We start from the raw sequence: 27,760 nt of genomic DNA, 5'->3' as shown, positions 1-27,760 counted from the left end.
TTTATATTAAAAGTAATATGGTAATAATTACCTATTTATAAGAAAAATAGATTGATGAGAAAGTATTGCCAAATTATATCCAGACAATTTTGATTATTAATATACTAGTTAGTGAAATAGCTAAATTACTTGTATCTGATACATAATTAAATATATATATATATATATATATATATATATATATATATATTGTATATTAAATTAAAAAATTATTTAATTTGGAAAAATAATAAAAAATGTTTCTCAGATAAAGTAGTCATTTATTTGTTTATATTATTACAATCAAAATATTTCAGTATCATAAAATGCACACACAAAAAAAAACAACATATAACTATTAGACAAGTGAAATGTATTTAATGTATGAAATAAAATATTTATAATGTAATTGCTATTTCATTACAATTTGTACGTTGTTTAAAAACATAACTTGTATATTACTTTGAAATTTGTATAATAGTTTTAATTTATATATCAAATAATCGGTTCATTAATAAACTTCAAATAAAATTAATCAAAAAATATTTTACTATGTTTACTATGAGTATAGTAATAACTATACATAATATAGTTCAAGGGGTAATTAATAGATCATTTTTAAGCATTATTTATGTTAAATGTTGACACACTCACACATACACACACATATATTTCTTAATATTTTAAATATGAATTGAAAATAAAAAAGTCACAGTATAAATTTATTTATAGAATTGTATCGTGTAACAAAATTTGTTACTAGATTCAGTTTTAATATAAATAGTTTTATAATATTGTAACTTTTGAAAACATATTTTTAATTTTGCGGTGGATGAATATCAAGAAATGTAGAACTTTATCTTTAAAAAATTAGAATTCATGTCAAATTTTAATATCTAATTATACATAAATTGCCATTTTCAATAAAATAAATCACTTCTGCTTTTTTATCATTATCTTATAATTTAGAAATAATTATTACTGCTTTATAAATCTTCATCTAATAAATAAATGGAAATCTGCTACGAAAATCTAATTTCAATATTGTAGTAATTAATTTGTTTGCGATAAAATATATTATCTATTAAAAATATTAAGGTTGTACTCTTGCGGCAATAAAATTTCAGGAATTTTTCACGTCCGATGTTGTTCCAAAGAAAAGGCAATAGAACAGATGGCCAAGTTCACATTTTATAGACTGGTACTCGGGAAGTGAGACCAGACATACCTACAACATAAGCATATTCAGTGGGAGGCCGAAGAATCGATTTGACTTTGGTTGATTTTTTTTTCTTCTCGTCTATATGCAGTTTATCAAAAATCATCCGCAACTTTTTAAACCATTTTCCGCGGCCATTGTCAGAATTTAATAGGACACCGTTGTTTTTCGAAGCTTTAAACCCATTACCGTCGTTACTGCTGCCACCACTACCCGTATCACTATTTCCAGCATTTTCGTTATACCAACCAGAAGAAACGTCTTCGCCACCATCATCTGTGCTGCTAGCATTGCTACTCTGACTACTGTTATCATCTTCGTCGACCAGTTGTCTCTCGTACACTACATGACTGTCTACATGCGAATACTCAAAGTTTGATTCGGCGTCCTTATAGAACGGCATTTTAACGTTTTAAATAATCGTGGTCCACTGGTAGATATTACGTCAAGACTTTTTTATGGAAAATAACTGAACAACTTTCAAAAAGAGAAATTCACGGTGAACGCAATAGATGAACGACGGCCAACGACTGATCCAAGTCGCCGGTACCGTATTGTTTTTATAAACATTGTCAAAAGCATTATAGTTTGTGCACGTGAAACAGAAACACGTGATTACTACCACAATATGGACTTTCAAAGTTCGATGTTGTAGTTCGTGTGTATAGAAATCGGTGGGATGCACTCAACACCGACAAGTCACGCGGCAATTCTGTACAGCGCACCCTTAAAACGTAGGTGTTCCATTGCTTTTTGTTGTTTGCAATTTGCATTGTCGTCATTCATATTTTAAAGTAGTATAAAATCGATTTTGTCTTTATTATTTTCATTTTGTTTTTAAGCAAACATTTTTTTTATTTTCTTAATGTCTAAAGTAATTATATCATTCAGAATTTATTCGATGCTATGTTATAGCTAATATATATGAAGCACTAACATTAATGGTTAGAGTATAAATTATTAATTATTATTTTAATTAATTAATTTTTTTTGTGTCTGTGTGTTTGTGTTTTTCTCAGCTCTCACCGAACGGATTTCTTTCAATGATACGTCAAAAGATCACAAATCGTATCTAGTAGAAGACATTACCCTCAAAAATTGAAAAAATTTCTCTCGTTCCCCTTAAATGGGGGCAACCTCCAAAAAAATTACAAATTTAAAAATCGCTAATTTTCGAAATTTTTTCAATTATTTTTTAATTAAAACTGCTATAACTTTTTCAAAAATGAACAAATCAATATAATATTATTTTTATAGATGATTGATGTCTTTACCCTATCATTTGGTATATTTTTTTTTATAAATTTAACCTTTTACCAGCCCACAGGGGGATTCAAAATGACAACTTTTTCACAAAAAATTTAATTTTACACTTAATTCTTGAAAGTGTTCCGGAAATACTGACACTTTTATATATCTCGAATTAAAGCTAATGTAATATACTTTATCATTGAAAAAAAAAATTTCGGACTATATTTTGTCTTCACGGTGAAAATGGCTACCGTATACTATTTTTGTGTTAAAATTCTCGATTTTATTGTTTACATTTTTAACTTTAAAATGATATAACTTTTTGAAAAATGTATGGATCAATACAATTTTTTTATAAGAAATACAATTTATATATCTATTTCATTTGACATACTTTTTTTTTAAATCGGACCATTTCCCTTAATACAGGGGGGATTCAAAACATAAAAGTGCATATAGAAAGTAGAACTTTTTCAACTTAATTTTTGAAAGTGATCCAGAAATACTGACATTTATATATATATCTTAAATTAAAGCTTATGTAATATACATTAATATTAAAAAAAAAAAAATTCGGACTTTATTTTGTTTTCTTGGTGAAAACAGTCATCAAAGTTAATAAACAAAATACGATTTTTGTAAAAAAATTCTTTTTCATATTTTTAACTTTATAACGCTATAAGTGTTTGAAAAATTTATGGATCAACACAATTTTTTTAAGAGAAATAATATTTTTTAATAATCCCTTTTTCATTCTGGATATTAATAAGAAAATAGCAGATCATGAAGCTTTTGGAATAATCCACCAATTTTTTTAAATTAAACACTATCTAAAGATTTGCATCGAAGCGTTTTTTTTTATAGTGATTCTAATCACTGTCAGATATCATTATACTTGATCCAACTATGCCACGTCACCACTGTGCAGCGACCCTCCTGTACTGGGTTTTTTTTTATCTGACAAGAACGATTACGAAGCTCGATTTCCAAAGATTCAAACGAAGTTTTTGACATTTGTTCAATGACGAACACAACTTCAAAAAACTAAGTGTTATTTGTATACTTTTCAGACATTTCTACAGCCAAATGGATGAAGCTAACATTTGGTTTGTTACATCGAGTATCCATTAATTTAGGCAAAGTACCCAATGTGAAACCGTATGCTTCACCAGCATAACTTCCCTAATATAATCATGTTTTAATTAATATCATATTATTATTTAACGAAAAAGTTAAAACATATAATACATTATTATATTTTCTTTTGATTTTGTAGTTTCAATTAATAATAATTACTCAATAAGCATGAAAAACAAAATATATTAACGATAAAATAGTATACAACTTTGTGTGTTTTTTAAATATATGCCATTTGAATATAAAATTAATACAACATACTAATGCGTATTGATTTCATACTAAAAAATTGTCATTATAGTGACTTAAAAATATCATTCACACTTACTGCGTTCAATTTATTGCCTAAATGTAATACAACGGACAAATATTGTGTCAACGATTTGTCATTAATTAAAGTGGAACAAGTCTGTTGATAATTTTTTAAAGTCTCAAGAGATTCCGAATATATGAGAGGCCACTCTTCCTTTAACATTGTAAGGTCGATCTTCAATTGATAACACGGAATTTCGTTAAGCTTCATACAGAACTGCTCCGCCTTGCCAAGTGTCTTAATGTCTCTACTGAATTTTGCAATAGCCTTTAAGTCAGCACTTATGGGCAATATTCTTTTTACCGCTTCTAATTTCAAATCAATTGCCGTTAAAATCTTTGGTTTATTAGTTCGTTACATAAATTATCGTTTCCATAGTAAATATTTTGACCAGTATAAAAATTAATTATTTATCATGAAACATATACATTTCAGTAATTTTTTTTTATTGTGAAGAATATTTTTTTTTTAGCATAAGAGCATTTAAATTGATTATTTAGCTAACAAATTCTATGTTTCTTCAAAAATAGAAAATATATTATCATAATTATATCTTAATTATATTGTAGTTTTGTTTGAGTAATTTTGAACACTATTAAATTCTATCAAAATATAGTTGAACACAAAAACGTTGCCTAACTTAAGTCTAAAACACTCTTCAAACTATATTTTTAAATAATATTTGATACCAAATCAAACTGTACATACAAAAGACTGTTTAAAGATACTCAATTTAACAACAACAAAAATTGACTATCTTTGTATATTATTCTTCTATACATAACACTCCTTCTTATATGACTATACTGTTTGAACTAAAATATAAAAATAAAAAATTAATACCTTCTCAGTCTTGCATCGAAACTAAAATTGATGTAAAAAATTATGACAATACAAAGAACGGTGACTTTTTACACAAAAATAATATATTTTTGATTACATATAAAAGGCAAGTCGTCGGGACACATTTTTGTTTTAAATTAAAGTATGTAAAATAAGATTTAATTTAACATTTGTTTAAAGGACGTAGTATTTCAGGAACATTTTCAAAACTTAAGTTGAAAAGATAGCTTTTTATACGTAATTTTTAAGTTTTTAACGCTCCCTGTATAAGGAGAAATGGGTTGATTAAAAAAAAAAATATGTTGTATAAAAAGGAGAACATATAATGGATATCTAAAAAAAAATCGTGTGGATCCATACATTTTTCAAAAAGTTATAGCAATTTAAATTTGAAAATTTAAAATAAAAAATTTTAACACAAAAATAGAATGTTTTTAACTACGGCAGCCATTTGCGCGTAGAAGATAAATTGTGGGGACAATAATTTTTTTTTAATTTATAGTACGTAACATAACCTTTAATTTAACATATCTTTAAAGGACACAGTATTTCCGGAACATTTTCAAAAGTTAAGTTGAAAATTTTGACTTTTGTAAAAAAGTTTCTATTTTGAATACCCCCCTGTGAGCAGGTCAAGTGTTAGATTTTCAAAAAAATGATATCAAATGAAAGGGAAACATCTAAGGTTTTAATTGAAAAAAAAAATATTTTGATTTGTTCACTTTTCAATAAATTATGGCAATTTTTAAAAAAAAGTGAAAAAATGTCAACATTTACCAATTTTAAAAATCGTAATTTTTGGGGGGATATTCACCATTTATGGAGAACAAGGGAAAATTTTCTAATTTTAGAGTGTAATATCTTCAACTAGATATGATTTGTGATCTTTTGACGTTTTTTTAGGAAAAATCGGTCCAGTGAGAGCCAAGAAAAAATAGTGACAGACACAAAATAAAAAATAAACATATCTTAGTAAAATTAATACTTTTTCAGTATCGCATAGAATCTAAAAAAAATTACATATATATATATATATATATATATATATATATATATTTAATGCTTGAAATGTTTACGGATGTATCCATATTGTTGTGGTTGTAACTATAAAGTTGGCTCAGCTTGTTTATGGTATGTTTATATATCAGTTGATAACTGATAACATCGATGTTGTTTATCTGTTATTGTTTTTGTCGTGTTGTTGTTGACAACTGTCAATGTATTGTTTACATCGAGTTTTAGTTTTTGTTGTTGTTTACGGCATTCTTGGCATTTAGCTCTTCCTTTTCTACATTGGCAATCGAAAAATGTCCAGATGTTATAACAGAGCAATGGATGGACTATTAACAAGACTTGATTATCTCTCATACACCAGGCAACAAGAAATCAACAAAGAAAATAACTTAATGTTGAAAAGGAAAATATAAATGCCCAGATGTTATAAACAACAACAAAAATAAAAACCGGATGTAAACAATAAACTGACAGTTGTCAACAACAATAGATAAACAACATCGATGTTATCAGTTATCAATTGATATAAAAACATATCGTAAACATACTAAGCCGACAGTATAGTTACGACCACGAACCTGTAACTGTCTCTCTGAAGACTTTGCAACGAGTCAGAAATGTCAGCTCTATATATATATATATGTCTAAAAAAAGTTAGACATATAGTAAACTGTTTAGGTGGCTACAAAAATTTAAGTTACGTGTTTAGTAAAGCTACATGTAAAATCAATACTTATAAATTCTTCATTTAGAGAAATTTAAAGCCCTTCAAAACAGTGATGAGCGTTTTAAACTATCTAATGTTTTTTATGCAACTAAATAGTTTCTTTTTAGCATACAGTATCTACTAATATTTGAAAAAACTACTAAAAGTTTAAAAACTATTCTAATAGACTAACTAAATATGGAATTCGATAGTTACTATTCAATATTTTCCATAATTACTTCAATGTCTTTCAATGAAAATATCTTAATGTTACTAAATTACATATTTTTTCATTATAACGTGAATTTTTTATGCACCCGGGTCATTCCCTGTTTACATACCTGTTAATTAAGTGTCTGAGAACTTTTGAATACGAGTATTAACTCTCTAAATTAAATTATTAGCTTTTTTAATAATACATATGATATTACTATATTTTTTAAGTAATACTCGTCAAGTAAAAAAGATTGATGAATATTTAAAAAACATATACTGATCTAAGTTGAAGTTTCTCATAGTAAACAAAAGGTTTTGAAATTCGGAAGTAATACACTCTCTGATGCCTCGGCACTGCCTGGTACACTAACAATATTTGCAGGCAGTTCAAAACAATAAATAGTTATTCTAGTAATGAAGCTCGCATATACGACATTTTATTGAAACAGAAAATATTTATACATTTTCTTTTAAAAATCATATAATACATAAAATTTCAGTCGGAGGTTTCTTATTTTCGATATTAATACTCGATGAACAGCAATAGTATCAACTTGCCGTGCAATTTAAAAGTAAGTTATAATGATAACCATTTATGTTAATTTTTTATTGATATTTAAAATTTTTTTTAAATTGATATTTTTCATTTGATATTTATTTCATATAATTATGAATTACTATTAACACTGAGAGCTACGTAATTAATTATGGATTGAAGGAACAGAGTCATACGTTCTATCATGACATTTATTTAATAAAAAATTTTATAGGCCTAAATAAAATAAATATATATTACGATAATAATATATACTATATATTATAGTAAAAATAAAATTCTATATAGCGTTTAATTTTAATTAATGATAATTTATGTGTTAAAGTGAGAACTTCTTTCTCAAAATGAATTTTATGTAGTACCAACAAACAGTTACTATAGCTACCTATATTTTTATGGTCAATATAGACGTAAAAAGATTATTGACCCTGCATATAGTAGCCACATAATCGTAGTTACGCGCAGTTGTTTTCCTTTTTAAAAGTATTCTTCTTTTAATAGTTTGGTGTAATATGACTTTTTTATTTAATCAAATTTAAAATGGTAGTAAAGTCTATGTCACTTATTGAATTGAAGAAACAACAATGGGCAAAAGAAAAAGGTATTATGTATTTTTATTTATTTGAATGTTAAGTATTGTTATTTACACCAATTTTTCACTTTTATTTAGAAGAACTTGGAAAAATTAATGGATATTGGCGAAACCAAAAATCATCTATTATTTTCGATGATCAAAGGTAATAAATATGATGTAGTTAGTACCATTTTATTCTTTTCATACTATAATTTTAAATTTACGAGATTTTTATCAAATTTCTGCATTAAAATTATATAATAAACAATTCAACAAATAAATATAATTGTATGTATCCAAAACAAATACCTTCAATTAATACAAAAAATAATTAATTAGAAGTCCAGAGCGACAATACCATGACCACCGGTTTGATTCAAATTATGATATTCATTTTGACAGAAATTTAAGCTTTCCTCCTATTTTACAAGATATTCAAGCATCCAGCATACAAAATGTAATTCATAAAAATTTTTGTGATTTCATATATTTATTTTAAAATTGTACGATTTATATTGATATTACAATTTTAATAGAACAACTTGTACATCCATAATGTCGATAAAGATTTACCTTATGACAATCATAAAGGAAATTCAGAAGATTTCAATCCACAAAGTACTCACACGATGTATGTTTAATATGAAATGTTGAGAATTATATTTACTCGATTAAAAAATGTATTGTAGTTTAAACAGGACATATACAATTTCTAAAGAAAATAATTTTAGCGCTAGTACTTTAGAAAGACAAAAATGGCAAAAAGGAAACCCTAATACTGAATTTAATGTACAAAATTTAAATGAAAACGAAAGAACTTATTTAAATTGTGATAATAATAGATTTGGTACACCAGCTTGGGTTGAATATTCTTCAGATAAAGTGTAAGAATAAAGCATTTATTCATTTATAAAATTAAGTAATATTTATACAATTACTGTTTATGCTTAAACAACTTGTACATCGTTACTTATACATTCACTGTTAATAATTTATAATTTATGTCTGAAATATTCAATGAAAAATAATTTAATTTCTTATTCAAGTTCATCGACGAAAGGTTCATTTGGGCCAAAAATACAAGCAGACGAGTATAGAAAAGTATCAGATTTTATGGGTAGTAGTGATACATTAAGTTCTCTAGATTCAAACAACATGTATAATAGGTGAGCCTAACACATGATATTAACTTTTCACTACGATTTCAGTACATTTTTTTTTCATATAGAACATATTTATTGGGTCAAAATATTCCACTAACATCTGAAGAGGTAACAAACAGAGAAATTAAAAGACAAAAAGCTCTTGAACTTCAAGAGGCAATTAAGCAACAGGTTAGTTTGAGATTAAAATTGTTTAAATCTAAATTAAGTTAACTAAAAATTTTTTTTTAGTTAAAAGAACGACAAATTAAGAAAAAAGAAGAAATAGAAAGAAAAAAACTTGAAGACTTAGCAGAAGAACGAAGGATAAAAAGACAACAAGAAATTGAAAAACAACGACTAGAAGAAGAAATAAAGCACCAGCGAGAAAAAGAGGCAAGTTTTTTAATACAATCTTTTTTTTTTAGTTAAAAATGATATTTATATTCAATTTCTCGTTTAAAAATTGTTTTTTATAGTTATGTGATGAGCGGAAAGCCAAAGCAATGCAAGAAGTACTTGAAAATGCCCAAAAACAAGCTAAGGAAGACAAATCAAAACACTTAAAAAAAAAAAGATCAACACAAGAAAAACTTAATGAAAAATTACCAGAGGTGGTGGTAACAGAAACAGTAAAAAATACTGAAGATGAAAGTATCGTAAATATTGAAAATAAACATCAACCTGCAGTCGAACTTAAAAATAAAGAGATAACTTCCAAATTACCTGAAGTCGATTTACAGACTTCACCAACAAAAATTGACCGTCCAAAATTATTGACACCTAGTAAATTTCGAAACCAGACTACAAGTATTGGAACTCAAACAGAAACGTTAGTAAAATATGGAAATAGTCTTCAATTTTTTTTTTCAAAGAAAAATAGAATAAAATTATATTCAACTTACACATTGCAGGGGATCAAAGTCTATGAATACTATCTATCAGAAATCTATTGAATTAGATAAAAGGCCAAAATGGGGCGTTAACCGACCTGAGGTACAGTATGTAAAACAAAGTGCTAAAGATCTCAATTATAAATCAAAGTTAAGACAAAAATCTAATTGGAACACGAGAACAGGAAGTGTGAGTTCAAGTAAAAGCCAACCTGACATGTCCACTGCACATATCAAGTAACTATATTTAATAATGGAGTATATAATAGCATAATCAGCAATTAACAATACGCGCAGTTCTGACACAATAGTGGTTACTAGTACTGGACTAATACTGACATATGTCTAGGATGATAACATTTATCGGTGTAGATCAGTACTGACAATTACCAGTACTTAGATGACACGCCAGTCAATACTACGCTAGTACGGACTATTGCCAGTACTAATGCAATACTTTGACAATTTTTAATAAACCAAACTTTTTTTTTTAACTTAACCAACATTTCTGCATGGAAGTGTATTCTTGAACTATACTATTTCTTAATATTATTTTAAGATTATGTTAACATGATTTAATGTTATAATACTGCAACATGCTTTCCCGCTAGGGTCCTAACAGTTGGCTAAGATGTACCTAAACGGAGTAATAATTTATATCCCACTAAAAGGGCAGTTAGCGGTTTCGTGACCAAATAAATATAGACTCTCAACTAACAATGATAACATGCATTTATTTCTATTTAATATTATTTAAATATAATCTGACTGGATCTCTAGAGATGTTGGTGGTATCCAAGTTAAGTTAGCGACGGCGGCGAGTGTACACAACCCAAAATAATAATAATAGTATTTAATTTAGTAATCACAACAATACTACGCGAGTTAAGTTATCAGATCAATAAGGTAAGTTGCCGCAAGCATGGTAAAATGTCGACTGACTTCGTTATGTTTTTAAATAATTTAAGAAAAGTGTGTAATCGGTTTATTTACACCCGTGCGCTTCATACTCATAGTTGAGCTGTAGGGTCATTTGTACTGATCAGGCACTAGTGTAGTTGTTAATTGTTAATATTGGTGTAGGACGAATAATCTGTCCGTAACAATACTATCACAGATATGATAAAACTCTTCTTATCTTGTTTTATCTTATTAGTGATACTTATTATATCATTATATTATTAGAAATAAAATATGGAATATTGTGGCATCAGCAAAAAGATAAATAGCCAGATAAAATATGCCAGTAGAAATATGGAAAATATTAGGCGAAGTATGTTGCTGTAAGGGGGTTGAAGGATCTTTTTAATAAAATCCTATTAGAAGGGAAAATACATAAAGAATGGAGGAATATTATTGTGGTGACGATATTTAAAGACATAGGAGATATACAGGTGTATTTGAACATAAAAGAGGGAGTATAGATGTAGCGTCAATTGGGATAAGATGAGAGGAAATACATTTAGATGGTTTGGTCATGTTATGTGGTGGGAGAAATCGGAAGCTATAAGAACAGTTATGGAAATGAATGTTGAGAAAATAAGAGGTAGACCAATAAAGAGATGGAAGGATTTTATTGAATTTAATATAAGGACTGCTGATGATGCTGATGTATTTAATGTGAGAGATCGTGTCAGAAGATATATTTTTAATGATATTTGTATTAATATATATTGTACCCATAGCACAGAACAACTAGAAAGATAACTCAAAGATTGGCTAGATATTATAATAACTAGATAATATTAGGAAGATATTATTAGAAATTAAATAAAATTTTCTTTTCATTATTAAATTACTTAATTTTACACAATTTTATTACATTAATACCACTTGATTAAATCAATTTTTCATGTAGTTTTTCAGAAAATGATCCTAAATTCAGTGCAAACAAATTTTCTGCGTTGACTCGACCAAATTTTGCAGGTTAGTATACAGAGCAATTCCTTGACTATCCCTCACAAAATATTTTTGAAAATATAAGAATCAATTATTTATTTTTTTATTTGCAACGATAATAATAATTTTTAGTTACTCTATAAAAAAAAATTAATTTCTATCAACATCTTATAAGTCGTAAACTATCATCAAATTTTGTTTTTCAAAGATCTACCCAATTTTTTTTACATCAGATTTAATAAATTAAAAAAACAATTTTTTGTAAACAAATTTTTTTATTTTAAACAATTCTCAATAAATGACGAGTCTTTTAAGTTCATAGGAGTAGAGAAAATTATAATTTATTTGAACATAACAGTACTTGTTTTTAGCAATGCAATGAAAATATATTTAAATTATATAATTACGATAAGTATTTCTATAAATCCGGTACGAGTAACAATGTACGACACGATAATGCTCCCGTTTTGATAACAACGCTTTTTTACTGATTGCTTTTAATCTTAAAACAGCTATAACTCGTTAAAAATCGAATAAAATAAATTATATTTTTAAATAAAATATTTTTTTTTAATTAAATGAATTTAATGATATCAAAAAAATTGTAATTTTCATTTGATAACCATATAAGTTGGTACGGTTTTAGGCTATAAGCAATGGTAGCAGAAAATTAATTTTTGTGTAAAGCAGTTCAACAAAGAATTATTATAAAAAAATAAAAATTATAATTAGCTTTAATATTTTTAAAGACATTCCATGAAACTTGTTTAAGATATCACTCTGTTTTTAGACTTACTATTATTTATAGTACAATATAAACAGAAAAGGTATAACTTTTACAAAATTCATGTGAAGCGTTCTATATTTTTTTAAAATATTTATGAAAATCAGATAAGTCTCCAAATTTTTCTATCACACTATACTTATAAAACCTAAATTTAAGAAAATAAGTAACTATTAATTCCATTTTACTTCTATAGAAATGAAAAATTATAAAAATGTTTTGATTCCTACAACTTCAGATAGTATAGCTGTTAGTGATGTAATTTATCAACTATCATCTATACGAAAAGTAAGTGTCTTAAGTAACCTTAATTAATTAATTTGACTACTTTTTTTATTACTTTTAATTTTTGGTGGATATTGCTTCAAAGCATGAACTAATAAGCAAAAAAAAGTTATTTGTACCTTGTCTTTACACAAAAAAAAAATTCTTGAGAATTTTATCATTCTCATTTTATATCTACAGTTTTTAAGCTGAGAAAAAATAAATATTTTAATATATATTAATATAGAAAGTCCATTTTAATAAGGACTACTTTTACTATTTTACTATTAAAAATATTCAAAGAAAAACTTGAGAAAACTAGCTATTCAAGAATTTTATCATCCAATTTACCAGTTTGGTTCTTTCAACTAAGAAAAGCTTACCGATTTATAATCTACCATTAGGGGGGAAATTCAATGATACTCAGTTATGTGATAGCATATAGTCAATGTAAAACTACTAAAATTATTTTAATGTTACTTATTTAGATGTAAAATTATGTGAGCCAATACGATGTCTGATTTTAATCAAATAGTTTGGTTGTTGAAAAATAAATTTTATGAAAGTATACATAAATAAATAGTTTCATAAATAAAATCAATCATTTTAAGAAATTTAGCACATAATATTTCATAATTATAAAATTGTTTATTACAATGTTTAAATTAAAATTAATTGGAATCATTTACAGGTTTTAGAAACAAAGCGAAAACATTGGAAAAGTGTTATTACAGATGAATCACCATCATCTGATTCTTCTTGATTGTATCATTTAATAATATGATTCGACGTGCCTGACATTGTTTCTAAACTTTCATACTAACAATATATCAAATCTTAAGCGCATTAGTTTCAAGACTCAGTAGTAGTTCATTGATAAGACTTAATAATTACTTAATATTTTATTTAGATGATTTACAAGAACTTGAGATTTATACAAAAAATAAAATTTTGATACTTTTAATATTGTATCATGCAACTAATACATAAAGGTTTTATTTACATGTAGCCTAACATTTTTGCATGTACAATCATTTTTTTAAATTCATATAAGTTGTAATTTAGTTAAGATAACATTGTTTTTTTTACTTAATGTTTTATTTATTTGTTCTAATAAATATATACTTAAATAAAAATTGTAATAATTGTTCACATTTAACTTTGTTGAAATGGTCAAAAAAGTAATTATTCTTCCATGTAGTGAAATTTGTTTTATCTTTTATCAGTGCTGGGAAAATTCCTTTTTAAATGGAACAAGTAATGTTCCAACAGTATTGTAATGTCAATAAAAATTGTAAAACTTAAGAATCAGCAAATAATGCAAAATGAGTAGGGAACTCACACTATAAAAACGGGGACCAAATTAAAAAAGGGGATTGAAGGATGACAGTTTGACTACAACCGTCTCTAAACGAAAATTTAACCGTCGTTAAATTTTTATTCGTTCGGAAATTATTAAAATTGTGTTTTGATTATTATCTTATTCTTATGTTATCATTATACTTGGAATACAATTATTACAATTATTTATAAACGTTATAAATATTTATTATTGCTATTAATTTAATAAATCTCGTTATTTCATTATTTTATTATTGTGTGTGTGGCTACAGTTGAGGTCGACTTACTGGTCTTTTAGTTAATATCAATAGTTAGTGTGTGAGCTGACTAGTCTCTGGGCTAAACCGTCCTTTAGTTAGTAAAATTAAAAGATAATTGTGATAGTGCCTATCAAAAGAATTCCCTTCAGTTTGCTATTTTCGAACTAAACTGTGCTAAAAGGTCTGTAGGATACTTCTTTAGTGGCCAACTAGTTTGAAAGAACTGTACTGACCAGCGTACTCCCACAAATATACCCGAGGAGAGTCACAGAAACGCGGTTAACATTAAAGAGTAAAATTCGTTTCTTTTGTGTGGTTTGGTGTCTACGCCAAACATACGACAGTCTATATATTTAATTATATTTGAGGGCAATTATAACACACTAATTTTGAGTAAAATTTACGTTCAATTTAATTTTAGTGTAAAATGGAAAACTCAAAGGCAAAATCTCATTGTGTTACGATTACGACAAAAAAAAAACTTATAGGTCAAAAGGTTCGAGAGTTAAAAATATACTAAATAGTTTGTGTTACTCTTTTATAATTTATAATTCTTAAATTATGTTAATATCAAATTTTTGGTTATAATTATAATTAATTTTTTATTAGAGCCAAATAACAAACAATTTTCTTCTACACAGTATAAAAATTCTAAAAATGTTTAAAAGAAAATAATAGCAAAAATATTATTGAATTTGTCGAACCTCCGTAATCTACTTTGTATATTTATGTTTTTTGTAACTCTAATAATATTACTTACTATTTTTTTATTAACAGATTCATATTTATGATAAAATTGATGATATCAATAATTAAGAAAATCGTTTATTTATTACTAAAAAGATAAAAGCGCAAAAATGTCATCCCAAATCGATGACTTTCTTGCGAAAAAAAAAGAACAAACAACATTATTGGATTTACAAAACTGTACCGCAAAATCAAAAGAAGAATTGAGAAAACTTATTGAAAAAGTTCCTGAGTTCAAAATAAAACCAGAAAAAGTAATATAAATTAATTTTAAATTTGTACTATAGCCAAGGTTGTTTAAAATATAAGTAAACAGTTAAAAAATTCTAAAATGCTCCATAATATCAGTGTAAGTATTAAAACTTTAAATATGCGTAATTAAAAGGTAACAGCCATGACTTAAATAGTTATAATAATTATATTAATAACTAGCTGAGGCTCCGCCCCAGACCCGGGGCCCTTCGAGCCTTACGCGCCTTCGACGCGTAAGCCTCTTCGGGCCGTCATCATAAGTAGGCCACTGATTCCGGTAGAAGTACCCGGCTAAGTGTTTTTCAGAAAAATTATTACTTCAGAATCAGTGAAAACTATAGAAAACTATATCTAAAAATGTTATTATTAAATCAGGAAAATTCAAAAAGAGAATATAGTAAAATGTATTGGGTATAAGGTTGAAGCCTCTTAATGAGGTATTCCCTTTAGGCCTATTCAAAAATTATTTTAGGAGGAAATTTAATATTTTTTACTTTGTTAAACATGTTATAGAAATTTTTTTGCTAAAATTAAAGTAATGAAAAAAAGGACATTAGGTCCTTATATATTAAAAGTTGCCTAAAAAAATATTGATAGCGCTTGTTCAAGGAGGGCCGAATCTCTCTTAAATACACCTCTGTTATACACAAAAATTATTGATAATCTAATTATAATAATTGTGTTTATATTATAGAATAATTAAAAAAAAATTTAGCAGGTTATTATAAGTAGCACATTGTAAATTTAAATTAAAATTAATATTAAAAATAAAAATAAAAATTTAATTTTGATAAATATATTGGTAACTACGATTTAACGATGAATATCATAGTTATCATAGATGAATCCCAATTCAAAAGATAAACTCATAGTCGCATACATCATATATGAGAAAAAAGAAAATTATTAACTCTGTACTTAGTACTGTTCTTATAATGAAAGTACAAACTTAAATAATTATAACGTCATGAAATTTATATATAACATATAACATTCCTTGATAAATATAGGGCAAATGCAAAATAGTGTCCTAATAATAATACATAATACACCATATAATTAATAAATCATAATAAACGTATCAGCAGAAATGAATCACTGCGCATAATACAACCATGCGCGTGGACTTAAAAAAAAAAAAAGCTCGTAAAACGGTGAAAAATGAACGGATTGAATTGATTTTTTTATCACATCTCAGGAATGTCATTGGGCGGGTCTGATGAAAATTTCAAACCTTAAGTCGTAAAACGCTCAGCGAGCGTTTTTCTCGAAAACGGTCGAAATTTTAAAACACTCGCAGGCGAGCGGCAAAAATTTTCGGACCTTCGCCAATAATTTTCCCGGAGTCTGGTGACCGAGTACTTTCGTTGAAAAAAAAAATTTTGAAAATCCGAGCACGCCAAGTAATTTTCCCAGAAAAGCGTTTTTTTCCTTGTTCCATTATATAATAAAATAGTATTGATTAATCATAAACAAATTATTCTAATAATTATTTTTGTATTGCAAATTTAGACAATATATGAAATAAAAATCAGAGATAAAAAATTTAAATTTAAATTACCTAAAAAAGAGAGTAGAAAAAAATTTCCATTTTCCGAACCTACGCCTACCGAGATGCGAACTATTTCGTTAGATGAGTTGTATTCTGTAAACATACAATGGAAAATGCTAACTTCTATGCGACCAAAATCAAAAGTAGACGAAGAATATTTTTCAAGGTATGCCTGTAACAGTGTCTGTTAAGTTATAACTTTGATAATCTCATATTTATCATTTTTAAATGGCTATTAAAAGACAATGAATCGTTTCTCATTTGAAATTATGCATTACTTTTTATTATAATTTTTAGGCAAGTTGAATTAGGTAAGCAAACATTGAAGAGCAGAAAAATTGAAAAGAAAACACCACGCGAATATTTCTTACGAAAGAAAAAAAATGCGTCAGGAAGTGTAGAAGCAAAGTTTTTATCCTGCAAAGAATGTGGCGTAGAGTTTTGTACTGGAGAAAATTGTAATACATTCGATTATGAATCATTTAAACGAATTTCGATCTCCACAATACAAACAGTGCCAAAGGAAAAATCACTTGAATCAGACATGAAAAATATAAAATTTTTGAAAAAAAATGAGGGAACAAAATCAAAATTGACTACTGAAAAAAACACTAAAATAATATTAAAAAAAAAAAAAACAACATTGAAAATAAAATAATAACTGTCAAAACTGCGAAAACGAATAAAAATATATTAGTGTAGTTTAAAATTCGAATACATAACTCCAATTTTTTTTAGTTAACTTATAATACAAAAGTTATTACTTTGAATCTCCCTGTGGGCAGATGAAGAATTCGATTTCCATAAATAAAATATGCCTAAAGTAAAGAACATATTTATAGTGTTTTTAAAAAAAAACTTCACTTCAACTTGTTTTAATATTCAAAAAGTTCTTACATTTTTAAACAAAATTTTTAATAATTTAAAATTTTTCCGGTTAAAAAAATTATAACTTGTGGTTAGATTTTCCGCATTTACGAAAAACGACGGACATTTTTTTTTTAATTATGAGGGTAATGTCTTTAACTAGACAAGATTTTCGATATTTGACATATAGTAAAAAAAAATCGATCTTGTAGATGTTGAGAGAACTTATAATAGACAAAAAAATAACATAATAAAATTAATACCTTTACAGCTTTGCATCGAAGTTCAAAATAAAAACTTATTAATAAAAATTTAGACAATAAAATAATATAAAATTTTTGAAGAATATAACTAAAAATTAATAATGTACAAAGCGTCTTTCAGAAATGATAAGCAAATTTTCCAAAACTCTTTAATGGATAAGCCATTTGACTAAACAAAAAAAAAAAATTGACTATGGGTTTTTTAGTTTTGATGCAAAGCTGAGGTGTTCTCAACTTTTACCTCATGGATTTCTTTCAACAATACGTCAAAAGATAAAAAACGTATATAATTGAAGATATTGACCTTAGAAATCGAAAAAATTTACGTTGTTTCTTATAAATGGAGGAAATTACCTAAAATATTGTGATTTTTCAAATCGATAAATTTCGACATTTTGTAAACTTTTTTTTCTTAAAACTGTCACAATTTTTTGAAAAATTAATAAATCTGTAACGTCATAAATCCAAAGGTGGACCGTTTAGAATTTTTAATGTTTTTATCATAGTTTTTATCGCGCAAGAGATTGCAGGAATGAACCTTTTTCTTAAACAGCCTTATTAATTTTAATTGTAATATTTATTTTATTGCGCGAGTAGCTTAAGTACTCGCGCTGTATTTATCCTTGTTTCTTAATTTAGAAACGGGATACGATTATTTTACATGTCTATCACAACTTAAATTATCATAGTTGTAATAAATAAACCACAAGGTGTTATAAACATTTATATATATAACGACATATTAACTTAATAATAAAATAAACTACTATTTAACTTGACATTAAATTATATAATCCACCTATAATCCGGTAATCATATCTGATTGGTATGACATCTCGCCTAGGTGATGGAGACTCTTGCTACTACAGCTAGTCGTTATGCAAGTGGAAAACCACATTGTTGTTGCAGGCTGACAAAAAGCCCACTTGAAAATCAAAATATATTCTTTTCATAAATACCTTAGGTATTTTCTTTTTATTAAGTATATATATTTTTTTTAATTTGACACTTTACTAGTCCATAGGGGGATTCAAAATAACAACTTTTGCATGAAAAGTTATCGTTTTCAACATAAATTTAAAAATGTTCCGGAAATATTTTGAGCTTCGAATATATGTTAAAATAGAGCTTATGTTATGCATTGCAAGTTAAAAAAATACAACTTATTTTCTACATGCAAGTGGTTGCTATAGTTAAAAAATATACTGTTTTTGATTTTATATTTTCACCTTTAAATAGTTAAAACTGTTTGTTTTAAAAATGAATGATTCAGAACAAATTTTTTTTATAAACATCTTAGATATGATTTTTTATTAACCTGAACACAAAGAAAATAACAAATTTTGCATTAAAATTTAATATATTTAACTTAACTTTTGAAAATAATCTAAAAATACTGTGCCCTTTAAACATTTGAAAAAAAAAACATGAAAATTTTAAATCTTAACTGTAAATACTGTTATCACAGAAATGCTTTTAAAAATTACCGGTATTTAAAAATGTTTATTGGTTAATTTAATCAATTAATCAATTATTGTAAAACCTTTTTTTTTTAATTTTTTAATTTTTATAGACTAGGAAACTTATGTATCAATAAAAATAAATTGGTCACAACTACTCTTGATGATATAATATATATTTACTATTATGTGAAAAAATAGTTATATAAAAATATTTTATTACTTAGGGAATATTTATCTAATTTAAAATATTTTGGAATTTTTTGTTATTTACTGACATAGTAATATTTTATTAAAGAGTATTGTTTTTTTAGTTTTAACTTAAAAATGAAAACTAAGCGTCAAAAAAAAATTAATATTATGTATTATAAATTTTAAATGATATAAAAAAATAATTTTTCCTGTAAAATACGCAAAATAACTAAATATTGACACTTTAAACTTCTACAGAATTGGAGCTAAGAAAACATAGTATATTTATAAAGAATAAAATTGTCTTTGTCCAAAGCTCATACCTCGAAAAATAAAAAAAATGAGTTACATACATAATTATTTACAGAAAAAAAATGTAATCTAGTGCAAATACTATGTGTAAAAAAACAGAATCCAAGGATAAATTAAATTATTAGTTCATAATAACTATAAGAAATTTGAATCATTATTTATTATCTTACAATATTAATATTTACATGATTGTCAACCACAGTTCTATAGACTTTGTATATTAAACTAAAAGCAAAGTGCTTTGGTTTTTAAACAGATTTTAAAATTATAATGTAAGAAAACTATTCTCAAATTATTTATTGATAAATCTGTAACAATGAAAATTATAATTTAGGTGTTCAAAAATCAGATGTGGTTCCTAATCAACAGTCAACTTTTTATCTCAGTTTCTAAGTTTTAACATAAGATACATAATATACATAATGTACACGTACATACATATGGATTTTTTTTTTCATTTATAAAGTAGCCAATATTCTTGTAAAACCAACTGCGGCAGAGAGAAGTGTTTGTCCAACTCCCCAAAACATGGCATAAAGTGGTTGCATTTGAATACTTGAAGCCCTGTACACAAATGCTATTATAGCACTACTAACAATTCCTGAGCTTAAAGGAGCAAATATTCCAACTAATAGGATAAACAATGGAAAAAATCTAAAAAAAAAAATTAAAAATCATAGTATATTAAATTATTATTTGTTTATTTCATTAAGAAATAAATTATAGACTAAGTTAACTTTAGTTTCAAAAAATTGAAGGAAATAATACATCAAAAATTTAAATAAATAAGTTATGATTAATTTGAGTACATAAACTTCAAGACGATTGTTTTTAATGTATGTTAAATACTAATAAAATTTTAGGGATGGAACTTCTAACTCTTCTACCTATGTATTTATTATAACCCCTTTAAAATTAATCTAAACAATTACTATTGACAAAAGTGATAGCTTATCCCATTTAAAACTAATTTATGTAAATTGGTAACAATGAAATAAAAGTTATAAGATCATTTAAAGACAATAGTTTGTAGGCTATTGAAAGATCAAAGGGTTGTAAATTATAAAAAGGTACATTAAGAAGTTTTAAAAAATATAGATTTATTAAATATTCTCTAATTTAATAGACATGAAATCCATATAGAAATTACAAGATAAACTTACTTTCCAAAATTGTGTTTATGAAGAGTTGCAAATGCAATAATAGCAGCCACTGCATGAACAACCGTTGAAGAAAATAGTGCCCACAAAAATGTTTGATACCACATTTCTACACATAAAATTACTTTGAAATGATAGTAAATAATTAAAAAACAATAATGGTAATTGTAATCACCTGGGAATGTTACCAGCGGTTTTTGAGATGCTAGGCCAATAACATTTGTTATTGGTATAAGTTCAGGATTTTTAAAATCATTTAAAGGCATCATTTTGAAATTAAAATTCAATTAAAATATTATTGTATTAATACAATTTATTTAAATTATTTATAGCAGAATACCTATAGCAGGTATTAATTCTGGTATTTATAGCAAATACCAGAATTTAAAATTATTTTATACTTTGATAAAATATTATAATACAATATACCGTCAAAATGTTTATACGTACTAATATTTCATTTGAATTTTAAAACAAAAATGTTCATAACAAAACTGGAATAAAAGTTATGTGCGACAACCCACCACCATAAATATTTTTTTAGATAATTTTATGAATTTCATGAGAAATTATTTTTTTAATAGATTTTAATTCCATTAAGAGTAAAAATTTTACCTATCAAAATTTAAAAAGAATATTATAGACTAAACTAAATAAGAATTCAAAAATATAAAATATTATAATTCGAGAATTTATATAATATATATTATACTTGATAATTTATAAACATCCTTCAATTTAGATTTTTTTTATCAATTCTTCAAGTTATATTCAGCGTGTTAATGATTGGACAATTTTTATCGTGCTATCATTATTATTTCGAACAGAAAATCAGCACTATAGGAACCACGCATTTGTGATAAGAACAGCGCGCTCAAGTAGTAAGTTGAGCATAACTTACGGGGATATTTAAAAAAACTATAAATAGCTCAAAAATAAGCAATCATATTTCAAAAATGTATAGTAGTAATTTAAAATAATAAATAATGATCTACTTAAAATTATACTTTAAAAAAAAATGTTTTCAATTTTTTAAATTTGTCATATAAACAAATAAAGTAAACACTCTTATAAAATATAAGAAATAAACATAAAAAATACTTCATAAATGATAAATTTAAAAAATTATGTATCTAAAAGAAATAAAAAAACAAAATTCTGGTTATTATATTTATTTTTAGCTTCGATGCGAAATTGAGATGGTATTAATTTTACCATGATGTGTTTATTTATTTTTTTTATATCTGTCACTACTTTCTCAGGTCTCACTGGATCGGTTTACCTCAACGATACGTCAAAAGATCACAAATCGTATCTAGTTGAAGACATTGCCCATAAAAATTGGTAAAATTTCCCTCGTCCTCCATAAATAGGGTAAATCTCCAAAAAAGTTACAATTTTAAAAATCAGTTATTTTCGACATTTTTTTCTTAAAATTAACTTAACTTTTTCAAAAATTAACAAATCAACATAATCTTTTTTTATATTGAAATTTTAAGTTATTCCCATTTATTTGATAGAATATTTTTGAAAATCTGACCCTTTACCTGTCCACAAGAGGGGATTCAAGATAGTAATTTTTTCAACTTAAATTTTGAAAACGTTTTTAAGAAATACTGCCTCCTTTAAACATTTATCAAATTAAAGCTCATGTTACGTACTATAAATTAAAAAAAAAATTGTCCCGACGACTTATCTTTAACGTACAAACGGCTACCATAGTTTAAAAAACGCTATTTTTGTGTTAAAATTTTAGATTTAAAATGTTCAACTTTAAATTGCTATAACTTTTTGAATAATGTATGTATCAACACAAATTTTTGTTTCTAAATACATTATATAGAGAATGATCACTGAACTATGTCACACATAATATCTAAAAAAACAATTGTTATAAACAATTATTTTTTTTTATCATTATGGATCTTTGTTGAGCTGTTTTACAAGAAAAATTAAATTTTTATCATCATTACTTATACTTAGAACTTGTATCAACTTCAAATTTTCAAATGGCAACCCCATATTATTTGTATGTATTTTTGTTCGTCATAAAAAAAAAATTTTAATTATGAATTTTAAACAAGATATGCTACTTTAAAATTTACGATATTTGAAGAAAAAATTCAGTGGTTTTTCCAATGCGATTATATTATTTTTTTATCTAGTAATAAGAGCTACCGATTTACTTTGACAATGGACGTAGTCTATTACTTAAAGCTGGTAGCGCTTATCGATTTACCACCTATAACGTTCGAGTCTGTTATACTTTTTTCTTAATAAATCCTAAACTTTAGAGAGCCACGGAGAGCTTAATATTAAATAAAATACAATTTTTTTTATTAAACTAAATCTAATGGTGTAAAAAAAAATAGGGTTGCCTATTGAAAATATGAAGTTGATACAAGTTAAAAGCATAAGGGATGATGGTAGAAATTTAAATTTTCTTGTGAAACACCTCATCAAAGCATTGAAGTATTGTTAAAAACATATCTTTAAAGGGAACATTCTTAGACCAAATATTTTAACACGAATGAAATGTAATGACATAAAATTCAATTCATATTATTGTACAATAAGTAAACCACGAAAAAATAAAAAATAAACTGATCTCTAATTCGTTATATTTATTAAATTAAATATTATATATAATATATTAAGTAGTAAGTGTAGGTATAATTCAAAAAACATGAATATATTATTTATACTTTACAACTTACACATTGATAATAACGTTTGCAAATGGATGAAATGAAAACAGACTGCATCATTGATACATTGGTTGTTTTTTCAAATTAGAATATATTTCTCAATGCTCTACACTAATATATTTTTTATAATCAATATTTATTTTTTATTTAAATCGATTGTAAGTTATACTGATTTACTCTCAAATTTATTTAAATATTATAAAAATCATAATAATTGACAAAAGTAATTATAAACCATAGATTTTTTTATTATAAAAATATACTCCAATAAAATGTCATTTAAATATTTATTTAACAAAAAAAATGTATTTGGAACTTAAATTATTACAAATTTTTATGAAAGCTTAAACATTTTGAAGAGGTGATAAATTTATATTCAAAGTAATCACATTCCAATTTTCAATTAAATTAATCCCATTAATTTTCTAAGAACTATAATCCTCCAAATTAACTTCAGTAAAAATTTTATATTTTTCAATATTATGTATATTTAGGGTATAAACATTTCTTGAGATTTAATTTTTTTTTTAAATCACTTAATAATATATAAGCTAAAGCTGGCATTGTACTCATAAATGTTTCACATATTGTAAGTTATACGAAATTTAGCGATTCCAACATTTATGAAACTATCATATTTAGATTTTTTATTGAATATTTATAAATTAATAAAAGGTATTATAAATAATTAATTTTAATTATAATTAATAACACGGGTCAGATCAATATAATCAAGTTTCAATTAATTCTTTGTCCTTATTTCAAATCTAGTTTTTTAAAATTCTATCAAAATATATTAGTACAATCATTTTCATATTAAATGAATTGGAAAATTTGTTATTGTTATAAATTGAAATAGTTGAATAAATTAACGTACAGTAACTAAATTATAATTATTTATTTTAAAATTTTTATTTATAAAGCTTTTTTTATTAAATTAGTTAATGAAATAATACTTTATCTGTATAATATCTAGATAATATTTAAATTTTATTATATTAAATGAGTGAATAACAATCAATTAAGTGAATTAAGTGTACTTTAAAAGAGAGTCAAAAAAATATCATATTGGACTTAATGTTTAACAATATTAATAATAAAATTTGAAATATTATTAATTGATGAAAGAAGTGAGTTCCGCATGATTCCTGAAGAATTACAAGAAGATGCGCATAATCTATGCACTCCTGACATTGCACCTGAGGAAAATTGTACAACCGAACGTACGGCAAAGTTCGGAGTAACATCTGCAGCAAAATAAACAAGAGAGTCATGAAGGCAGTGTACTTAATGTGATTTCTGAGTAGTGTGTGGACTTGCAAGAAGACTTGCGAAGTATTTGCTCTATTGACATTATACCCGAAGAAAATTGCACAAATGATCGCACGGCAGAGCGTCAAGTATCGGCTGTTGAAGGAGTCTTCGTGGAAATGCGTACGATTAAAGGAGTTGTTGTACGATTTTTTGGAAATTAGAAGAAACTTGGCATGATTATTTCATGTGTTGGAAAATGCTATACTTTCAAAAGAGTAAGCACATTATGATATGACTGTCTCCATGGTAAAATCACGTAATCGACATTTTGAAATTTTTTTTTTCAAAAAATACATATTTAGAACTTAAGCATATTTTAAGCGTTTTTAGAATAAAAATTTTTTCGCTTCCTTTAGAATAATTTTAAAAAATTGATATACGTGGAGGTTTTGGTATGTAAATGATTATACATGTTTATTGATTAGTTCGAATAATTATGGAAAAACGTTAAAATTTAAAAGTATCCATATTTTTAGGAAGATATGATTGGTTTAAATCGATATTATAGATCTCCTCAAAAAGTGAAGTTAGTTGTTTATGATTCATACCCAATTGGGCGTCCGAAATAAAGATAATGGGAATAATAACTGTAATTATAAAATGGTATAACAGTAAAAATAATTAAATTAATAATGTATTTTTTTTTTTAATCCACAGATGCTATTATTATTTAAAGAATAAATATTTTCAAAGGAATTGCATGCAGTTAGAGATTGATTCTTATAATTTTTTCTATTCTTTCATAAAAATCTAAAAATATCTGACTTTATCAAAATTTATAATGTATACTGTACTATAATTTATTTTACAAATATTTCATTTGTTTCTATATACAAAATATGTATCATAATGTTTTGACGATAGTTTTTTTGATAATGTAGAAAAATAACTTTAAACAAAATATTATTATATAAATTGATCTCTTTGGAAGATATTTTTGTCATCATATTATTCAGAACTTGCCAATAAAAAACGTAACTTGAATTTTCATTCTTATTATTGTCAGTAGTGTTTAGTATTATTTATTAAGTTTATACGTATGGTAAAAATTTTAAGACGATTTCATTTTTAATATTGATTAAACGCAGCGCCCGGTGGTACTCACACGGTTTCGTTAACGTTCGTTGTTTTATTTTGACTTAAGTTAGGCTATATCGAGGAAAAAGAATAAGCTGAGTGGACTGTATGAATGAATATAGAATGAATTTTCAAAACAATTAAATGTATTATACATGAATCATAAATCTTATATACACCAATGTGGATAGGGTGGACACTTAATACTAATGTCACAATGGCGCTGATATAAACAAATAATAAATTATAAATGTGAGTAAGTCTTAAAAAGAAGACGAACAAGCACTATACTTATCGGCTAATTGAAACGGCTGATAATAATGTTGAAAGGATCAATTGAAGTCCAATGCAAATAGCTGACGAACTTGTACAATATGCTGTAAACTGTACAATGATGTTTCTCAGAAAATATATAAACCTAACGGCGGTATACTGAGCGCAAAAGGGTGCGACAATCGCAAAGGTAATATGACCTTTTACAACAAAACGAATAAAAAACTACTGGCTTGCAAGCACCATAGACCTTATAGCTAATATGCGCTAAGATGGCGGCGACAATGCAGACATAGAGAGAAGACCGACAACAACTCGGTGTAGCACAACGATGGCATAAATAATCACAACACAATTTCTTAACAGCACTTTTGACCGATGTGTATCCAACAGCCATAGTTATCAGTTAGAACTCTCAGGAACGAAAGAGGAATCGGAAGCTGTAAGAATAGTTATAGAGATGAATATTGGAGGAAGATCAAAAAAAAAGATGGAGGGATTTTATTGAATGCAATATGAATACTGTTCATGTATGTGTAAATTAAGTGAGAGATCGTGTCATGTTGTAGTTTGGAATAAGGATGGCCGGACCCAGCTGAGAAGTAGCTGAGATAAAGGCGGGAAAAAAAAGAAGACTTATTATAGTTTTTTTAATGCTAATAATTTTTCTCTTTACAACATTTTCAACATTTCAATAATTTCTAAGAAAATTTGAATCACACTGTATACCTAAATAGAACGAATTTTTTCTTTGGAAAATAAAAGCAAAAATTAATTTAGTATCTTATTCATTTTTGTTCATACTTAAAAAGTATATTTTGATTTTGAGAGAAAATATTTTTAGCAAATTTCAATTATATTTCACTGATTTTTTGAAATAATAGAAGAATTTTTATAAATTTTTAAGAGAATATTGCTTCATATTTGGGCTATTTTATAAGAATATTATTCCGACCCTTATGATAAATGAATACATATACACTATAAAATATTTAAGATTCCAATATATTCTGTGTATATCATACTTCACGGATATATTTATAGAATGTTTAACAAGTAATGAAATGGATTTCTATTATTCTAAATTGTTTGTAGCAACTGACCATCATTGAACGCCTCATATAACAGTGTTTATACTTGGTATTCAAGCGTATAATCACACTAAATGCTATCAGCTCAAGTAGCTGATAAC

The 27,760-nt window shown here is 25.8% G+C and overlaps 5 protein-coding genes across 7 annotated transcripts; 2 read left to right on the top strand and 3 right to left on the bottom strand.

Moving 5' to 3' along the window:
• Positions 1 to 387: 387 nt before the first annotated feature.
• On the bottom strand, positions 388 to 2,106 carry LOC126904048 (uncharacterized). Its single transcript, XM_050682685.1, has one exon. The coding sequence runs from the start codon at positions 1,599 to 1,601 to the stop codon at positions 1,164 to 1,166; it is 438 nt and encodes a 145-aa protein (XP_050538642.1). The 5' UTR covers positions 1,602 to 2,106; the 3' UTR covers positions 388 to 1,163.
• A 931-nt stretch (positions 2,107 to 3,037) lies between these two features.
• LOC126905109 (FH2 domain-containing protein 1-like) lies at positions 3,038 to 4,443 on the bottom strand. Its single transcript, XM_050684539.1, has 2 exons — positions 3,915 to 4,443; positions 3,038 to 3,631 (listed from the first exon to the last, which is right to left on the bottom strand). Exons 1-2 carry the CDS (start codon positions 4,107 to 4,109, stop codon positions 3,494 to 3,496), a joined length of 333 nt encoding a protein of 110 aa, XP_050540496.1. The 5' UTR covers positions 4,110 to 4,443; the 3' UTR covers positions 3,038 to 3,493.
• Positions 4,444 to 6,960: 2,517 nt separating this feature from the next.
• On the top strand, positions 6,961 to 18,621 carry LOC126904647 (uncharacterized). Its single transcript, XM_050683841.1, has 4 exons — positions 6,961 to 7,250; positions 15,169 to 15,392; positions 16,903 to 17,108; positions 17,240 to 18,621. Exons 2-4 carry the CDS (start codon positions 15,249 to 15,251, stop codon positions 17,598 to 17,600), a joined length of 711 nt encoding a protein of 236 aa, XP_050539798.1. The 5' UTR covers positions 6,961 to 7,250; positions 15,169 to 15,248; the 3' UTR covers positions 17,601 to 18,621.
• Positions 7,660 to 15,202, top strand: LOC126904645 (myb-like protein X). Of its 3 annotated transcripts, none has more exons than XM_050683840.1 (13): positions 7,660 to 7,835; positions 7,905 to 7,971; positions 8,148 to 8,265; positions 8,345 to 8,439; positions 8,507 to 8,692; positions 8,855 to 8,974; positions 9,037 to 9,142; positions 9,203 to 9,346; positions 9,430 to 9,782; positions 9,865 to 10,080; positions 11,702 to 11,769; positions 12,723 to 12,814; positions 13,482 to 15,202. In XM_050683840.1, exons 1-13 carry the CDS (start codon positions 7,775 to 7,777, stop codon positions 13,551 to 13,553), a joined length of 1,698 nt encoding a protein of 565 aa, XP_050539797.1. In that variant the 5' UTR covers positions 7,660 to 7,774; the 3' UTR covers positions 13,554 to 15,202. The 3 variants fall into 3 exon arrangements, with proteins under 3 accessions (XP_050539797.1, XP_050539796.1, XP_050539795.1); XM_050683839.1 differs by having other exon boundaries at positions 7,908 to 7,971; positions 8,498 to 8,692; positions 13,482 to 15,201; XM_050683838.1 differs by having other exon boundaries at positions 8,498 to 8,692; positions 13,482 to 15,200.
• Positions 18,622 to 20,318: 1,697 nt separating the features above from the next.
• Positions 20,319 to 21,811, bottom strand: LOC126904907 (transmembrane protein 170A). Its single transcript, XM_050684312.1, has 3 exons — positions 21,372 to 21,811; positions 21,200 to 21,305; positions 20,319 to 20,690 (listed from the first exon to the last, which is right to left on the bottom strand). The coding sequence occupies exons 1-3, from the start codon at positions 21,463 to 21,465 to the stop codon at positions 20,495 to 20,497; spliced, it is 396 nt and encodes a 131-aa protein (XP_050540269.1). The 5' UTR covers positions 21,466 to 21,811; the 3' UTR covers positions 20,319 to 20,494.
• Positions 21,812 to 27,760: the final 5,949 nt, after the last annotated feature.

The sequence above is a fragment of the Daktulosphaira vitifoliae genome, unplaced genomic scaffold (assembly GCF_025091365.1).
Source record: "Daktulosphaira vitifoliae isolate Bord-2020 unplaced genomic scaffold, ASM2509136v1 Scaffold_4, whole genome shotgun sequence".
Lineage (NCBI taxonomy): Eukaryota > Metazoa > Arthropoda > Insecta > Hemiptera > Phylloxeridae > Daktulosphaira > Daktulosphaira vitifoliae.
This window is presented reverse-complemented; position numbering and strand designations above follow the sequence as displayed.

What these genes read in the sequence shown, in the direction of transcription:
- LOC126904645 (XM_050683838.1), top strand. Translation starts at nt 7,775, where the DNA reads ATGGTAGTAAAGTCTATGTCACTTATTGAATTGAAGAAACAACAATGG. An exon ending in CCACAAAGTACTCACACGAT is followed by an intron (nt 8,440 to 8,497) that starts GTATGTTTAATA and finishes AATGTATTGTAG; the next exon opens with TTTAAACAGGACATATACAA. An exon ending in TCAAACAACATGTATAATAG is followed by an intron (nt 8,975 to 9,036) that starts GTGAGCCTAACA and finishes TTTTTCATATAG; the next exon opens with AACATATTTATTGGGTCAAA.
- LOC126904907 (XM_050684312.1), bottom strand. Translation starts at nt 21,465, where the DNA reads ATGATGCCTTTAAATGATTTTAAAAATCCTGAACTTATACCAATAACA. An exon ending in ACCGCTGGTAACATTCCCAG is followed by an intron (nt 21,306 to 21,371) that starts GTGATTACAATT and finishes TTTTATGTGTAG; the next exon opens with AAATGTGGTATCAAACATTT. An exon ending in CATAAACACAATTTTGGAAA is followed by an intron (nt 20,691 to 21,199) that starts GTAAGTTTATCT and finishes TTTTTTTTTTAG; the next exon opens with ATTTTTTCCATTGTTTATCC.
- LOC126904647 (XM_050683841.1), top strand. Translation starts at nt 15,249, where the DNA reads ATGTCATCCCAAATCGATGACTTTCTTGCGAAAAAAAAAGAACAAACA. An exon ending in TCAAAATAAAACCAGAAAAA is followed by an intron (nt 15,393 to 16,902) that starts GTAATATAAATT and finishes TTGCAAATTTAG; the next exon opens with ACAATATATGAAATAAAAAT. An exon ending in GACGAAGAATATTTTTCAAG is followed by an intron (nt 17,109 to 17,239) that starts GTATGCCTGTAA and finishes TATAATTTTTAG; the next exon opens with GCAAGTTGAATTAGGTAAGC.
- LOC126905109 (XM_050684539.1), bottom strand. Translation starts at nt 4,109, where the DNA reads ATGAAGCTTAACGAAATTCCGTGTTATCAATTGAAGATCGACCTTACA. An exon ending in TAGGCAATAAATTGAACGCA is followed by an intron (nt 3,632 to 3,914) that starts GTAAGTGTGAAT and finishes TGATTATATTAG; the next exon opens with GGAAGTTATGCTGGTGAAGC.
- LOC126904048 (XM_050682685.1), bottom strand. Translation starts at nt 1,601, where the DNA reads ATGCCGTTCTATAAGGACGCCGAATCAAACTTTGAGTATTCGCATGTA.